We start from the raw sequence: 17,765 nt of genomic DNA, 5'->3' as shown, positions 1-17,765 counted from the left end.
TAGTGTGCTTTAAGCAAACGATAGCTTTACGATAGCAAACGCCTTTCAAGTATTCTATAAGATCCCATTGCAACTCCGGACGCTTTCATTCCCCTAGAACGCTCCCTCATTCCCCGCTGCCCCAAAGCACTCCGCTCCTTACGACAGTGTACGACGCCGAGCCTGTCTGGTCCGCACGGCGCGGGCCAATCGCGCGGCGCCCGACCGATGACGTAGGCCGCGCTCGTGCATGCGCAGCGCGGGGAGACCTTGGCGAGGCGGCGGCGACGCTTAGTGGAGGTGAAAGCTTTTGGCGGAAAGGAAAGTCCAGCGGCAAGATGCAGAGCTGGAGTCGTGTGTACTGTTCTTTGGCTAAGGTGAGGGCCGACTGGGTGGGGTCCTGCTGAGCCCGAGGCACAGAGAGGTCCGGTGACGGTGACGGGGTCCGGGACGCGGCCTAAGTGGTGGGGGAGGGAGAGGCCGGCGGCCAGGCCGGGACCAGCTGCGGCTCCACCCCTCAACCGGCTCAGACCGGGCAGCGGTTCGGAGGCAGAGGCCTGGGCGGTGGAGAGGCCCCGCCGGTTGTATGACGGCCAGCAGTCACACACAGTTCCTTCCCAAGCCTGGGCCGTGGGGCCTGGCGGTCGCACGTAGGCCTTGCCCTCTTGGCGGAGGAAGTATGAGTCTACCTTGCCCCATATGGTCGACTCTTTTTCATAACTTTTGCTCATCCTTGGCCCGGCCCTGAGTGGCCTTTCTGTAGTGGACAGGTAACCTTGGGCCACCGCTTGAAAGACCCAGACCGAGTCAGCCCTAACACGTAGCCCTAGGAATTCCTCGAAGGTCCCTTCAGTGTTTGCAGTTTTAAGCTAGTGTGCATTGCCTTCCCTCTTAGAAGCTCGTATTTTTAATTGTAACAGGTTATTCTCAGGAAAGCTTTCCTTTTTCATTTATGTACTGAATACAGCCAAAGTGTATATATGTGGGATCGTGCCTGGATACAATGTTGATGCAGACCTTAAAAATAATACAGTAGTCAGACTCCTTTGTTTCAAAGATGAGTAGCTTATGTTTTCCGAAGTTAATGTAACATGCTAGGAGTTGTACTTTTAGTGAAAGGCAGAGCTGGGACTAAAACTCAGGACTGATATTTATTCTGCTGTTCTTTGGACCGCTGTCCTGACCTCAGGTGCAAGAATTGCCTTGAAGTAGACAACGTTACTAGCTCAGTGTAGGTTTTGTCACTGCTTCCCATTCGCCTTCTGTGATAGGAGCTGTTTGCTTTGTTCCTTTGTGTGTCACTGTTCTTAGGAAATAGTAGCCATCCACATTTAGAGGTTGTTGTGGAGATTATGATGCAGTTTGTAAAACCGTAGTAGCTCTTGAATATGAGTACATTACTTGGTGCATTTTTCTAAGGTATTTTGTCTCATTTTCTATTCCTGTTGGACGGTTCAGGTACATCTTCATAGGTTGTACATGGATCACGTGTAAAAGGATTGCATAATGAAATTATCCAAGTACTTAAGCTAGAACTTTGAACGCTTTAGTTATGACATTAAAATGATCCCTGGCACCAAAAGTTAGCCATGTTTCCTGAAAATTTAATAAAACTTAACACCATTGAGTAACATGTTTTAGTTAGGTTAAATATGAAATGGGATGTTGACTGTTCATAATGAAAAGTGTGGTAAGCTGACTGTTCTTACAGAAGAGGAGAAATTGATGTGTAACCTCTGTGGCAATGGAAGATACATTAATAATCATTGCTTGATACGTTTGCCTTAACTCATTGTTTTCAAGGACGTTCAGGAGTTCTATATTTTGAAATCATACTTTACATAATAGGAACATTTCTTTGTTTCAGAGAGGCCATTTCAATCGAATATCTCATGGTCTGCAAGGAGTTTCTGCAGTGCCACTGAGAACTTATGCAGATCAACCAAGTAAGTACTTAGTAAAACAGGTTTTCCTTATATTAAGTCATATTTCCTTTGTGTTTAAATGTAAAAGCAAGTGAATGGTAGAGTAACTAATAATAAAGTAATCGGTCATAGAATTCATTTGTTCATATGTTTATTCACTTAAATGTTTATTGAGCATCTAGTGTGTTCTGGGTGGTGAATGAGGCAAAGCCCTACTGTTATGGAACTTATAGTCTGGGGGTAAAATACAAACAGTACACAAGTAACAGGGAAATATTTGGGGAGGTCTTTGAAAACGAAAGCTGGTAATTGGGAGGTAAGGAGGCTATTTTAGATAGGGCGTCAGGGCTTTTCTGTGTAAGGGCCTGAGTAAAGTGAGGGAGTGAGAAGTTTATTTCAGGCAGAGGGAAACAGCAGTGAGAAGGGTCTGAGGTGAGAATTCAGTTGTGAGGTTTAAGGAATTGCAAGAAGGCTGGTGTGGGTAGAGCAGAGACCCATAGAGTGTAAAATCAGAGAGTTAGGCAGGGATCAGATATGGAGGGTTTTATAAGGCAGGCCAGGATTTTACTCCCAAGTGTGAGGGGAAACCACTGAAGGGTGTTGGGCAGAGGAGCGATTTTATATGTTTACACTTAAAAAGTTAGGCACTTCCACTGCAGGGAGCATGGGTTTTGATCCCTGGTAGGGGAACTAAGATCCTGCCTGCTGTGCTGTGTGGTCAAAAAAAAACCCAAAAAACTTAATTCTGTCCACTGGGTAAGATTGAGTGTGTTAGTCGCTTAACACTGTTTAGAATTGTGAGAAATCTTTTTCCATGCTGAATGAAAATCTTGGTGGGCTTATCAAAAGCACATTTTAAAGACTAGAAGAATGTACCCTGAAAGGAAGCTATGGACTATGAATACTTTTTTCTTTATACTTTTCTATATTTTTGAAGTTTCTGTAAAGGATATGTACTTTATCTTTTAAAGTATTTAAAACAGGGAGTTAATGGGTTTATAGTAAGATACTTTGGCCTCCCATTACCAAGACTGTTGAGTATTTGAAATTGTCTGTTTTTTTTTTTTTTTTTTTGTGGTACGCGGGCCTCTCACTGTTGTGACCTCTCCCGTTGCGGAGCACAGGCTCCGGACGCGCAGGCTCAGTGGCCATGGCTCACGGGCGCAGCCGCTCCACGGCATGTGGGATCTTTCCGGACCGGGGCACGAACCCGTGTCCCCTGCATCAGCAGGCGGACTCTCAACCACTGCGCCACCAGGGAAGCCCCTCTTTGTCTCTTTTGTTAAATGGGGTTATTACTTATTCTTCTCAGCTCAGCAGGAGAAATACTAGATTTTCCCTTCCAGAGCGTGCAAGTAAGGACTTTTCATGGCTCGTTCTGCACCTTTGGTATTACATATTCAAGGAGGATTTATTCAGTACCTTCTATTTGCCAGGCAGTCCCTGGGCAGGAACTTAGATTGTAATGTTACGGGGATAACTGAGCACTCATGAATCCAATAACTTAGTGATCCCTTGACATCGAGTAAATTATAAATCCCTTAGTACCCATGTAGATTCCGTGCATAAAGTCTTTGGTTGCATGAAGTAAGAAGTGTTTTATGTACATATTTATATTTGTCTGAGGTGTTTATTTAATGTCTGTACTTTCCTCAAGAGTGCACACACTTCATTAGGGCAAGGACTGATTTGTGACTGTTCGGCACCAAAAATGGTACAGTAGGTACTCAGTGCATATTTATTGAATAAACTCTGGGGCCATGTCTGTTTTAGTTATGCTCCATCACAAGCATCCAGTGTGATGCCTGGTACACAGTGAGTACCCAGCAGCAACAGTGATATTAACTGATGCATTGAGGGCTTACTCTGTCTCAGGCACAGTCTTTAATCCTTGTGGCTCTCCTACCAGGTGTGTGCTGCTGTTTTCCCCATTTAGTGAATACAGGAGCTGAGTCGAGAGAGCTTAGCTAGGAAATGGCAGAGCTGGGAAAATTCTTCTGACTCTAGAGCTTACGCTCTTTATACTTGTTTTGTTTGGCTTGCCTCGTTACATAAGTATTGCTTGACCAACTTGAGGAGTTCAAGCGTATTATGATACAGTCCCTGTTACAGCATCTGGGATGTGTTTGAATATGAACCAAATTCATCAAGATTTGAAAAGTATTGTGTGTTGTTGTTGATATGACCTGTTTCGTGACAGGAATAGACTTACAGCCCTTCATCAGTCACATTTGCTACGTTAATTTATTCATTCGTTATTTCAACAGATATGGAGTATCTACTGTGTGCTAGTTATTGGACTAGTTGCTGGGATACAACAGTGAACAGGACAGACAAGATGCAGCTGTATAGTTTACAGTCCACTGGGGAATATAAACAGCCTACAAATAATTGTGATAAGGACTCCACTGAGTCCCAGTGCTCCCAACTGAGCATTGGGAGTTATGATATCTGTATATGGATCAGGAATGGCCACAGTTATTTTCTAAGGAAATGATGATATCTGAAAAGGGTTGGGGTGGGAGTGGGTATGGGAGGAGGTGTTCCAGGCAGAAAGACGTGTATGTGGGAATATTTCGATGCGAGAAGGAGCATAGTGCATTTGAGGAGCCCGAAAAGGACCAGTGTGGCTGAAATGTGTTGACGGTTGACTTCTCCAGGTTACAGAAGACCCTAACTCTTTATTTTAAGGGCAACTGGAGGTCATTGAAGTGTTTTAAGCAGGGACATGATATAATCAGATTTGTTTTTAAAGCTCGTTTTGGTTGCAGATCAGAGTTTTTATTGTAATAACTTTTTTTCTCGTTAGACTGTAAGAACCAGGGCTCTGTCGTTCATTGGTAGCCCAAGAGCTTAGAATTGTGTCTGTAATGTGAAATACTTGCTGTCAGTATTTATTTCTAGGTAGATGGGCCAGAATGTATGTGGGTGGACCAGCCCAATTCTGTGCGTGTAAGGTACCAGTAATTCATTATTGCTGAAGCTTAAACTGCATGATATTGGTTGATAAGCAGAATGTGGTGGAAGATGAGGCTGGAGAAATAGCTATCTAAGAGATTTAGATGTGTATATAGGAACTTGGATTTTATCTACCAAGAGGCAGGGAAACCAACGAGGAGCAAGAGAATAAAGTCCTAGTTGGGTTTTGGCAGGAGGTAACATCGTGGTAGCTGAGGAGGGTGGGGATGGGGACTGGAGGCTGCAGGACCAAAATTGGGAGGAGGATCTGAGAAGGGAAGAAACGTGTTGAGTGCCCAGTGTGCACCTGGCATTCTCCCAGGATTGACATACCTTATCTCTCACCTCTCTACCCGGGATGTAGATATTACTGTCACTGTTATGCCTATGTTGCATCGAAGCGCAGAGAGATTAAATAATTTTCCCAAGAATTTAAGAGATGGTAGAGCTCATATTTGAACTCAGGTTTGTTTAACTTCAAATCCTTTCTTCTTTTACTGTGTTTCTCTTTCGTTATGGACTAGAGGGTTGTAGGTTTATCATCAGAAAGTAAAAGTATTAGAATTCAAGATTTTCTTTGAAGCTGAACTGTTTAGGGTGATCACAGGTAGAGGATGTGACTATGGAAATAGACTGAAGATTAAGGCTATTGATTATTTTATTGTAGTTTTTGTTTTGTTTTTTGGGTGTGGTTTTTTTTTTTTTTTGGCTGCACCACGCAACATGTGGGATCTTAGTTCTCCGACCAGGGATTGAACCAGTGCCCCCTGCAGTGGAAGTGCAGAGTCTTAACCACTGGACCGCCAGGGAAGTCCCAGGCTATTGATGATTTTAAAACAGACCCCCCCACGCCCCATCAACAAAACAACAAATAAACATTACAACAAGTAGCTCTTATACTCATTTAGTGAAATTGGTAATTAATAATTACTGCCTTATATTTCTTTTCCTATTCCTTTTTTGTTTGTTTTAAAAATAATCTTGATTTATCTACATTTTGATATGTGCCTATTTCCCCTAACTATAACATAAGGTTTTTGAAGGTAGTGATGATTTCCTCATAGGGTAGGCATTCATGAAATTTGATTTCATTCTGATAATGAAGAGCTTCGTGTCATTTTAGTTGGAGTTCCTGATTGACCTGGAGATTATGGGATCATCTGAGTGTTTGAGAGGCATAATGGTGTAGGAGCATAGGCTTCAGAATCTAAAGAATATGGCTTGAATCCTGGCTGGATCAGTTACTAATTGTGCAACCTTATATAGGTTGTTTCGTTACCCTCAAGCCTTATTTTCTCCCTGTTAAATGGCAATAATAACTGTGTAACAGATATGTGCCGAGGCTTAAATAAGACAACAGGAAGCATTTAGCTCACTGCCTGGCATGTAAATTATCCAAGTGGCAGATAATATTGCCGACTGACTTCCTAAAACATGTGTTGTAATTTGTTGATGATTACAGTTGGTTTGTAACCGGACACCTTTATTTCAGTGGTAGCCTTGATAATGTGGTATCCTTAGTTTCCTCATAATGATATAATAAGTAACATTTGTAGAGTAACTTGTAGAGCAGTTCTTCCTGCTTTTTCTTTCTGTTCATTTCATGGCGTTGACTAATTAAGTCAGTCACCTCTTATTGTACCCCAGTATTTCTTAAAGTATCAACCCGATAGCTTTCTCCTGGCATTTTACTGCCACCTGAAATGAAGATTGCTGTCCAGCTGTCTTTTGCCGTTTTGGCTTAGTCATCGTTCTCTTATGCTATCAATTTGTATATCCTTTTCAGTTTTTCTTTTTCACTTTTAAAGGCTGATGCTAGTTTTGTAAAATTATATATTAAGTGTTCCCTAAATTAATGTATTTGGTTTAACTACTTTTCTATACCCTGATTTTTAAAACTACTTTAAAATTGAGAAATGCTTCTTGACAAGGAGATGGTGAGTCAGAATCAGGTATTGTAAACTGTTACTTACAAGCAGCCTTTGGTAAAGGTGAAAGCTAGCTGGTTTGTTTTTCCAGTATTTTATTATGAAAAATTTCAAACATTTAGAAAAGTTGCAAGAATTTTACAGTGAATACCCATGGATTCTTCACATTTTACTATACTTACATTATCACATATCTGTTCATCCATATACGTATCCATTCATTCTTCTTACTTTTCTGATGCGTTTCAAGGTAAATTGCAGACATTGGTGTACTTCCCCTAAATAATAGCTTATTTTTGAACCTTTGCATTGGATCATACCCTCCTATACTTTCAGTTGACAAATCTTCAGATGAAGACTTCCTTTTCCCTTCATCTTTGTGCTTCCTAGCACTTTAGTGGGATTCTGATGGAATGGTGCACTTAGTATCTTCAGTGCAAGGCGAACTATTTTTTGGTATTTTCTACGGTTTTTAAAAAGACCTAAGATGACACAGTAAATTGGGAAATAAAATGCAAGTATTTTGGCTTTTTTGTGTTTAATCAACAAACATGTATATTATAACCAAAAAAATGTTTAAAAAATCAGCAAAGAAACATGTTTTGGAGCTTGTATTTAGATTACTGTGAAATTAAAAATTAGGACCCAAACTAAGGAATGTTGTTTAGGTCCTGATTTGGTTCAAGATTTGAAAATAGAAATACATTTTATTACATATTTAATTCTGAACGTGAATGAGTGAACCAAGCATTGTGGCCAAAAAGCATAAATGGATCAGTAGAAATTGAAGCAATACTTTTATCATGTATTGGACCAGCTATATTTTTTTCATGTATTGAGTAATCCTAATTATCATCTGACATAACCAAGGAGAATCAGTACTATGATTTATTCAGTAGGACGATCCTTAGATTTTGTGGATAACTGGGTTGGCTAACTTGTTAGTTGTCGTCCAACATAGAGGTTATTTGATTCTGTTCAGGCCAGCAAAGGTCTTTTGAATGATACTACACTCCCATCCCCTAGGAGGTGTGGGTTTTGTGGGGGAGGGATGATGATAAATTAAAATTGCTGTCTTTGTAGGTCAGAATATAGTTACTATACAGTGAATACTTACTATGTACGTTCCAGGTACTATGCTAAGCTATTTGCATACATTATTTATTCTGTATTACAGCCCTATGAGGTAGATTTTCTTGTACTGTTTATTTTGCAGATGAGTAAACTGAGGCTGAAGCAGGTTAAATTACTCATCTAAGGTCAGATAGCTAGTTATTATAAAGCTTGATTATTGCCCTTGGGGATGGGTGAAACGGAGGAATGGAGTAGTTTGAATAATGGAAATACCACTGGAAGGAGAGACAGAAAACTTAATTTTGTCTCTGCCACACGATTGCTAGATGACCTTGGGCAAGTTAATTGACCTCTCTGAACCTAGTGTTTTTTATCTGTGATATATCGGATATATGCCATCCTCACCTTCCTCCTAGGAAGTTCTGGGAAAAACATGATAATATATGTGAAAGTGTGTTAAAAACTGCTAAATGCTAGGTTGCAATGACAGTTGGGGGGGTGGAGAAGGGAGACTGTCTCTAACTCTTAACAGTTACTGTTGATTTATTTGATGTTGGATTGAGGAGAATGGGAATAATTGGACTTAATTTTACATTTGTATCATAATTATTATATTCCTCAGGCTGCTGATCAAAGTTAATTTTCAGTTTCTTATCTTTATATGATAAATGTCCAGAATAGTTCATTGAGTTCTGTTTAGCCTATTATCTTAAACTATACAAAATGTATCGTTATTCAAATAAAGTTCAAAACGTATTTGCCATGCATTATAGGGAAGCAGAGTTTTCCCCCTGATATCTTAGAAGTTAAGTACCTGAAAAGGATATAATCAGTCTTAAATTTATTGAGAGAACTAAAGTATTATACAAAATTATCTTATTTAATCCAAACATCAATCATTTAAGACAGTGTTATTGTTCCTATATGACAGAAAAATGAGGTCACTTAGTCACACAACTAATAAGTGACAGGAGCTGAGATTTGAAGCCAGCTATGTCAGAATCCAAAGCTCAGGCTCTTTCCTTCATACAGATGTGTTAGTAAATGTCTGTCTGTTATGAAACTATGGAATTTAGCAAGGTCAGTGGGTACAAAACTCAGTTATATTTTTGTATGCTGTAATGAATAAATAGAAAACAAAATTTAAAAATCTGTGCCATTTTCAGTTATGTCAAAGAACATCAGGTACCTAGGAATGAATAGTACTGTGTAGAAAATGCTGATTATTTGTACTTTCTTGGAGGTATAAAATGTAAGATTTTTTTTTAATGTACTGTTTTTGGTCAATATTAAGCAATTTATTGTTTTGTATCAATTTGCTTTTATTGTAGTTGATGCTGATGTAACAGTGATAGGTTCTGGTCCTGGAGGATATGTTGCTGCTATTAAAGCTGCCCAGTTAGGCTTCAAGGTAAGGTTTAGGCTCAGACTACGTGTTGATTCCTTTTCATTTGGCAAGAGTTGATCACATTCACAAAGTACTTTGCAGGTAATTAATAATGGTAAATACTTTCTTAATTCTATAAATTATATTTAGGCCTGAGACTAATGAAGAGAGAGAATTTATTCGATTGTAGTATTTTCATGAAATGCAAAGTGAAGTCATTATTTTTCCCCTCCCCCCAATACTTTTTTGTTTTGGCTTCTAATCACACTTTGGAAGATATAGTAATAGAGCCAAAAACATGTATTTGGTTGTTAAACAAAAATATCTTTTAGAATAATTTGCTTTTGGGTTAGTATTATTCAAATAATAAATTATAAAGGAGTCTATTTCATTCTCACAAACACAGCTTCAGTAGCATGTTTTGTAGAAGAATTAAGACAGATACATTTGGAATTTTAGTGAACCGAAACATTGCAGGTTATGTGCAGTAAATAATGTTTTCTTTGGTTGTAGGCCGTCTGCGTTGAGAAAAATGAGACACTCGGTGGAACATGCTTGAACGTTGGTTGTATTCCTTCTAAGGTGAGCATATGTTTTGTGCAGTGCAGAAATTTTTTCATTAGCCACCAGCTAGAAGGATATATTGAGATTAGAATATTAAACTAATACAGTTATTAAAAAATAAACCAGGGATGATAAAAACACGTTTTTCCCTTGTTAAAACTTAAGAGTACTGTCATCAGTCTGCCATACGTTCCTGAAATACCTTCCTTGTCTCAATGCCTAGCCTTTGAGCTAGGCTCTGATGACAGATTCTGATGTTCCACCTTTTTTCTTTTTAGCTTTCCTTTACAGTGAAACAGATAATAGGTAGTAAATTCTTCTTTTAGGCCCTTTATATATGAAAATATGACTGCTTTTTTAACCTGCCTTTCTGAAGTGTGTATTTAATTCATTGCTTTTAAAGAAAGTAGTTTTTTTCATTCTTGTTTGTTGAACGTTTAAGTCGTTATTGTTTGTTAGATTAATTATGTAAGAACAGAAACTGAATTGGTGTAGTCCTATATGCTATTTCACGTAGAGAATGTCATTTTGTAAGTGGTTTTTGATTATATATAGTTTGTGAAATTTGATAATTGAGTCTATTTCCTTTAGGCTTTATTGAATAACTCTCATTATTACCATATGGCCCACGGAAAAGATTTTGCATCTAGAGGAATTGAAAGTATGTATACCTTTCATATTTAGCAATATTATCACTTAACTTGACTCTTCTGGCTTAACTTGACTTGTGTCTCATGAGTGTGTAATATATGTTCAGTGAGGGAAGAGTAAGAAAAAGATCTTAATGTGAGAAGATTTATTTAAGAAAGAAGGCTTAAATTCATATTCCTACTATGACATCTTGTGTTCCTTTGCTAACATATGTGTGTGTGTGTGTGTGTGTGAGAGAGAGAGAGAGAGAGAGGGAGGGAGGGAGGGAGGGAGGGAGGGAGAGAGGAGTCAGTTTTTATTTCCCTGAAACCTAGAGATCATTGGGAGGTGCTGGATTCCTGAGTGCCATGGGCAAATAATGGTGAAGGAAGCAAAGTCTCCTTAAGTTGTTGGTAGTGGAAAGAGATGCAGGGAGAGGGGGAAGGATGCAGCATAGTGGAAAAGAAGGACATTTCATAACGTTTTAATTTGTTATGTCATATCTCCTGCCATTCTTTTTGGACTGTTTTCATTTCATCCTTCTTCTCCAGTTATTGTTGTTTACAGATATATATAATATATAGATATAGATATAGAAATATATAGAGATATAGATATATCTTCCTTCTAGGAGGGGCCAAAACACACCTTGGTTGAAGGGGGGGTGTGTTAATTGATTTTCCTTCATTTATTTCTTTGTAGCGGTAGGTTTCTGAAAGATTGGGCTGTAGTGTAGGCAGGCAGGAAGGTATAGGAGTGATGTATATACATTAAAGCAAATATATTAAGCTAGATGAAAAGTAAAATCAAAACTCACTTTCTGTACCCACAAAGGAAAGAAGAGACAGGGTTAGTCAAAGACGTGCATTGTAGGTAAAGCTTCAGGTTCTAGCTCTGACTTTAGGTAAATCAAATCTCTCAGGGCCTCTCTTTCCTCATCTTTAAGATAATGTGTTGGTTGCATGAGCTGATTTCTGAGGTATTACATGTAATGTTCTGTTGAGTTTGAGTTTCTTTATCTTCTGAGTTGCTTCAGAGTTTTCTTCTGAATTAAATGAGTGAGTAAAATCTAGTTTATTAAATTCTTTTATATTAAGCTTCTGTATTTGAAGTTTTCAAATGTGTATTTTTAGTAGTTTCATGAAATTTACCCTTTTGTTTGCAATTTCCAGTGATGTTTTACTTTGTCATTTTTATCAATACTTAAATTTAAATCTCTTCCAGATTTATAGTTATCATAGGGTCTTTGGAGAATATATTGTCATAATGGGTATAATGTTTTATTTTGGACTTGGTTTTTCCTGAAGATGGACTCTTTACAGTGTGTAATAGGTTCTGTTATTGTGATAGGATGCTGTTTGCCTTTTGCCAGCTACGATTATTGTATCAGTTATTAGATTAAATATTTTTAATACTGCCTTTTATACAGTTCTGTAAGTATTAGGCTGCAGTTTTTTAGACCTTGATTAGTGAAAAATATCACACATTGCTCCAGGAATTTAGCTATGGACTAAAGATTTATTTAACAAATTACAGTGTCTGAAGTTCGCTTGAATTTAGAGAAGATGATGGAGCAGAAGAGTAATGCAGTAAAAGCTTTAACGGGTGGAATTGCCCACTTATTCAAACAGAATAAGGTCAGTGTGTTTAATGTTCAAATTTTTGCTTTATTTTATATACACCTTAACATTGCTTTATGCTCACAATGATGTTATTAGAACTTGGCTGCTGGAGAATATTTAATTTAAAACAGTATGTTAACCTGAAATAGATTTCCCTGATACATATAACAAAACGTTTGCTGTTCCATACGTAGCATTACTAAGTAGGGAAGTATTTTGTATTGGATAAATTATTTAATAGTTTTTTCTTATTAATCATATTTGTTACTCCAAAAAATTATTTTAAACTTTGTGAATTTATAAACATTATTTTATAAAGGTTGCTCATGTAAATGGATATGGAAAGATAACTGGGAAAAATCAGGTCACCGCTACGAAAGCCGATGGCAGCACTCAAGTTATTGATACAAAGAACATTCTTATAGCCACAGGTTCAGAAGTCACTCCTTTTCCTGGAATTACGGTATTTACATGTTTTACAACTGTCACAACCTTCCTACAGAAATATGTTTTATAAACGACTTTATGCTCTTTATGAACTTTGAATGACAGGTCTCTGACTGAAGTACTATACGTTGACAGTCATTCAGCTTTGGAAAATTGCCTGTCTTTATTCTCCAGTGATTGTGACCAGAAATAGAACACTGTATATTAAGATATATTTCAATTCAATATGAAGTTGAAATTGACCATTTTGTTTTGAAATGCTGAATGATAAATTTTTAAGTGAGCATTTTTTTTAAGTGAGCATTTTTTTTTTTTTGCGTTACACGGGCCTCTCACTGTCGTGGCCTCTCCCACTGCAGAGCACAGGCTCCGGACGCACAGGCTCAGCGGCCATGGCTCACGGGCCCAGCCGCTCCGTGGCATGTGGGATCTTCCCGGATCGGGGCACGAACCCGTGTCCCCTGCATCAGCAGGCAGACTCTCAACCACTGCGCCACCAGGGAAGCCCTTAAGTGAGCATTTTTAATGGGTTTTGTTAAAATTGAGTCTATGGATAAAAGTTGTAAGTAGCTCAAAGCAAATAAATGACTTAGTATTTTTAGTGATTATACTGAGTGAGATCACAGTTTATAATCAGTAGGTTTTTCCAAATAATTTTGATTGTATCTTTTTTTAAAATTACAGATTGATGAAGATACAGTAGTGTCATCTACAGGTGCTTTGTCTTTAAAAAAAGTTCCAGAAAAGATGGTTGTCATTGGTGCAGGAGTAATAGGTGTAGAATTGGTGAGTGATGTTTATTTATTTATTTATTTTTTACATCTTTATTGGAGTATAATAGCTTTACAATGGTGTGTTAGTTTCTGCTTTATTACAAAGTGAATCAGTTATACATATACATATGTTCCCATATGTCTTCCCTCTTGCGTCTCCCTCCCACCCTCCCTATCCCACCCCTCCAGGCGGTCACAAAGCACCGAGCTGATCTCCCTGTGCTATGCGGCTGCTTCCCACTAGCTATCTACCTTACGTTTGGTAGTGTATATATGTCCATGCCTCTCTCTCGCTTTGTCACAGCTTACCCTTCCCGCTTCCCATATCCTCAAGTCCATTCTCTAGTAGGTCTGTGTCTTTATTCCTGTCTTAACCCCTAGGTTCTTCATGACATTTTTTTTTCTTAAATTCCATATATATGTGTTAGCATACGGTATTTATCTTTCTTTTTCTGACTTACTTCACTCCGTATGACAGACTCTAGGTCTATCCACCTCAGTACAAATAGCTCAATATTGTTTCTTTTTATGGCTGAGTAATACTCCATTGTATATATGGCCACATCTTTATCCATTCATCCGTTGATAGACACTTAGGTTGTTTCCATCTCCGGGCTATTGTAAATAGAGCTGCAATGAACATTTTGGTACATGACTCTTTTTGAATTATGGTTTTCTCAGGGTATATGCCCAGTAGTGGGATTGCTGGGTCATATGGTAGTTCTATTTGTAGTTTTTTAAGGAACCTCCATACTGTTCTCCATAGTGGCTGAACCAATATTTGTAGTTTTTTAAGGAACCTCCATACTGTTCTCCATAGTGGCTGTACCAATTCACATTCCCACCAGCAGTGCAAGAGTGTTCCCTTTTCTCCACACCCTCTCCAGCATTTATTGTTTCTAGATTTTTTGATGATGGCCATTCTGACTGGTGTGAGATGATATTTCATTGTAGTTTTGATTTGCATTACTCTAATGATTAATGATGTTGAGCATTCTTTCATCCGTTTGTTGGCAGTCTGTATATCTTCTTTGGAGAAATGTCTATTTAGGTCTTCTGCCCAGTTGGATTGGGTTGTTTGTTTTTTTGTTACTGAGGTGAGTGATGTTTTTTTCTGCCCCTTATTTCTTGGAGTTGGACAGGACTTAGTGGTGCTGTGTTTGATTCTTTGTATAACATCACAGGTAGATCAGCATTGAGGGTTTTTTTTGTTTCTTTTTTAAATATTTATGTACGTCCATTAGTTTTTTATTTTTGTAATTTTTTTAGAAAAATATTTGGCTGCTTTGGGTCTTCATAGTTGCATGCGGGCTTTCTCTAGATGTGGCGAGCAGGGGCTACTCTGTGGCAGTGCGCAGGCTTCTCATTACGGTGGCTTCTCTTCTTGCGGAGCACGGGCTCTAGGTGCGCGGGCTTCAGTAGTTGCGGCACGCGAGCTCAGTAGTTGTGGCTCACGGGCTCTAGAGCGCAGGCTCAGTAGTTGTGGTGCATGGACTTAGTTGCTCCTCGGCATGTGGGATCTTCCCGGACCAGGGATCAAACCCGTGTTCCCTGCATTGTCAGGAGGATTCTTAACCACTGCACCACCAAGGAAGTCCCAGCATGGAGTTTTGCTTAGACACTTATCTAGTAGTAAAGAATTTTCAAGGCAACCTATTTAAGTAATCATTAGTCATTAGGACATTCTCTTTTGTTTTGAAATCTGCTTCCCTGTATCTTTCACATTTCCTATTCCCTAGAACTGGACTAATTTTAAAAAATCTACCAGCCCTTCAGGTATTTAAATCTGCCAGCCCTTCGACCCTTCAGCAGACAGCTCTCATTCTTAGTGAATTACATTTCAGATAAAGACATGACTTATGTGACCTGACTCTTCCCTGCTCCTCCATCCTCATCTCGATCCCTCTTAACTCAGGTTTTAGAAATGTCAGACTACTTGAAGTTCTCTGAATACTGTGCTGTCTCCTACCTTTTCGCTGCCTGGTTCTCCCTTCTTGTCCATCTGGCAGATTTCATGTTTGTCCAGTGACCTCTGTGTATTTCAGGAGTCCTTTCCCAGGGCCGTTTTACCTTGTAATCGCCAAGAATGGCTCTACTTCTGAAATCACAAATCCAGACATTTTATTCTCTAACCATAAGCTCCTTTCCTCTTATTAAGTTATTCCTCAGGTAGACAGGTTCTGTAACTTAATCAAGTTTTCTAGTTCCTAGATCCCTCTTATGATTTTGCTCTCTGCCTTTTATCCCGTCTTGACTGCTTTCCCGAGCAGGTTAGATTCTATAATGTGTCTTTTGTCTTTCCACAGAATATTCTCTTTCCTCTTACCTCAGTTACACAAGGACTCATAAATATTTGCAGCCTAATCCTTTCTCCTTGCCTCTGAATTTTTATATCTGAATACTTACCAGCATCTCTGTTTGTAGGTCTCACAGGCACTCAGTTCAGTAAGTGCCTCTTGACCTTTCTCTCCCTCTTTCACTCCCCAAAATAAAACAAAGCCTGTTTCTTTTCTAACATTTCCTATTTCTGAGTGGTACTGCCATCTATGTGGAGGCCTAAAGAAGTTTGGAAACTATATGTGACCTCTCCCATGCTTTTGTGTCGCATATTGAGTCAGTCCCTGCATTGTAATGTGATACTACCTGTTAGGTGGCTCATGAATATATCCTCTTATTTTTTTTTATTTTTATTTTTTTGTGGTACGCGGGCCTCTCACTGTTGTGGCCTCTCCCGTTGTGGAGCACAGGCTCCGGACGCGCAGGCTCAGCGGCCATGGCTCATGGGCCCAGCCGCTCTGTGGCATGTGGGATCTTCCCAGACGAGGGCATGAACCCGTGTTCCCTGCATCGGCAGGTGCACTCTCAACCACTGTGCCACCAGGGAAGCCCCTCTTCTTTTCATGTATCTACTTAGATCCCAGTTCATGCCAAGATCATGTCTTACCCTGAGTTTCTCTTACTTCTTTAACTTTTTCTAATCTGTTTTCCCCAGAGTGGCTGAAGTGATTTTTCTCTAACACAAATGTAATTATGTCTCTTCCCTGCTGAAAACGCCTCAATGACTCATTATAGCTGTTAGGATAAGTACAAACTCTTAAATGTTGGTTGGTGCTGGCTCAAATCTCCAGCCTCATTTCTAACCCCTTTCCCTCTCAAACTATGTTCAAGGTATAGTGAAATATCAGTTTCTGAACAAGCTGCATTCTTTATCTGTAGGTAGACCTTCCTTCTGTTTGGAACATTTCATCCCTCTACGAGTTACTGCACTTTCTGAGCCCTTCCCTGCCTACCTAGATGGCCTTAGGTACTCTTGCTGAGTGTTCCATTGCAGCCTATACTTCTTGTTCTAGCATTTATCTTGCTTTCTTGATGTTACTTGTTCACTTGTCTCTCTTTCATTAAATCATAAACTCCATGAGGGTAGAGATGCTGGCTGTTTCATTTACTGTGTGTCTTTAGGATCTAGCATAGTGGCTGATCTGTAATAAGTACTCATGTATTAGCTTTTATTATTGCTCTATAAACATTTGTTGATATAATAAATACCTTTCAAATGTCACCTTAGAAGTTATGTTTTTAGTGGAGACTTCTGTTTAAGAAAGCTCAGGTCTTTCCTTCTTCGAGTCTTCAGTATAATGTGTCTGCATCTTTGCATCATCTACTAATAATAGTATATTGAATCTATTTGTTTATGTCTGTCTTTTTTATAGGACCATAAGCTCCTTAAAGGCAGAGATTGAGTTTTATTCATATTTAAATCTCCATTGCTTTTCTTTTTTTGTTGTTGTTTTTTGTTTTGTTTTGTTTTCTTGTCTGCACCACACCGCATGCAGGATCTTAGTTCCCTGACCAGGGATTGATCCCGTGCCCCCTAGAGTGGAAGCACGGAGTCTTAACCACTGGACCACCATGGAAGTCCCTGATACTACAGTCTTTAACCATTTATAAACATAACTGAATACCTTGCTGATACCAAAATATGCTACATTAACCAGCCCAGAAAAACTTTTAGAAAATAAAGTGTGGGTTGTTTAAATGACCTGTTTGAAACACTTCTGGTAGTATCTAATGATTGTCAAAGCAGCTGTTTAAAAATCTCTTTTAGTATTTAGCAGAGATTGACCTCTGCTCCACATTTCAGAGTCTATTCTTTTTTCTTTTATTTTTTAACTTTTTATTTTATATTGGAGTATAGTTGATTAACAATGTTGTGTTAGTTTCAGGTGTACAGCGTAGTGATTAAGTTATATGTATATATGTATTTATTCTTTTTCAAATTCTTCTCCATTTAGGTTGTTATTATATTGATATATATTGATCAGAGTTCCCTGTGCTATACAGTAGGTCCTTATTGGTTATCCATTTTAAATATACTAGTATGTACATATCAATCCCAAATTTCCTAACTTCATTTGTATATTTCTTTTTTCGACCTCACATATAAGCGATATCATATGATATTTGTCTTTCTCTGTCTG

The 17,765-nt window shown here is 38.7% G+C and overlaps 1 protein-coding gene across 4 annotated transcripts in view; it reads left to right on the top strand.

The window, feature by feature from the left end:
- The first annotated feature begins 245 nt into the window (after positions 1 to 245).
- The window catches only part of DLD (dihydrolipoamide dehydrogenase), a 49,839-nt gene continuing 32,319 nt past the window's right edge, over positions 246 to 17,765 (top strand). For all 4 annotated transcript variants that reach the window (XR_014326467.1, XM_082846906.1, XM_082846904.1 and 1 more), the window contains exons 1-8: positions 246 to 356; positions 1,847 to 1,925; positions 9,196 to 9,275; positions 9,765 to 9,833; positions 10,407 to 10,476; positions 11,982 to 12,082; positions 12,387 to 12,530; positions 13,199 to 13,300. Coding sequence is in view for 3 of the 4 variants with exons in the window: in XM_082846906.1 (XP_082703032.1) it covers positions 318 to 356; positions 1,847 to 1,925; positions 9,196 to 9,275; positions 9,765 to 9,833; positions 10,407 to 10,476; positions 11,982 to 12,082; positions 12,387 to 12,530; positions 13,199 to 13,300 (684 nt within the window). In the remaining variant the exon portion in view is untranslated. The remainder of the gene's footprint in view (positions 357 to 1,846; positions 1,926 to 9,195; positions 9,276 to 9,764; positions 9,834 to 10,406; positions 10,477 to 11,981; positions 12,083 to 12,386; positions 12,531 to 13,198; positions 13,301 to 17,765) is intronic.

The sequence above is a fragment of the Leucopleurus acutus genome (assembly GCF_964270905.1).
Source record: "Leucopleurus acutus genome assembly, chromosome: 9".
NCBI classification, from domain to species: Eukaryota; Metazoa; Chordata; class Mammalia; order Artiodactyla; family Delphinidae; genus Leucopleurus; species Leucopleurus acutus.
The sequence above is the reverse complement of the archived record's forward strand: the minus strand, read 5'-3'. Positions and strand labels throughout refer to the sequence as shown.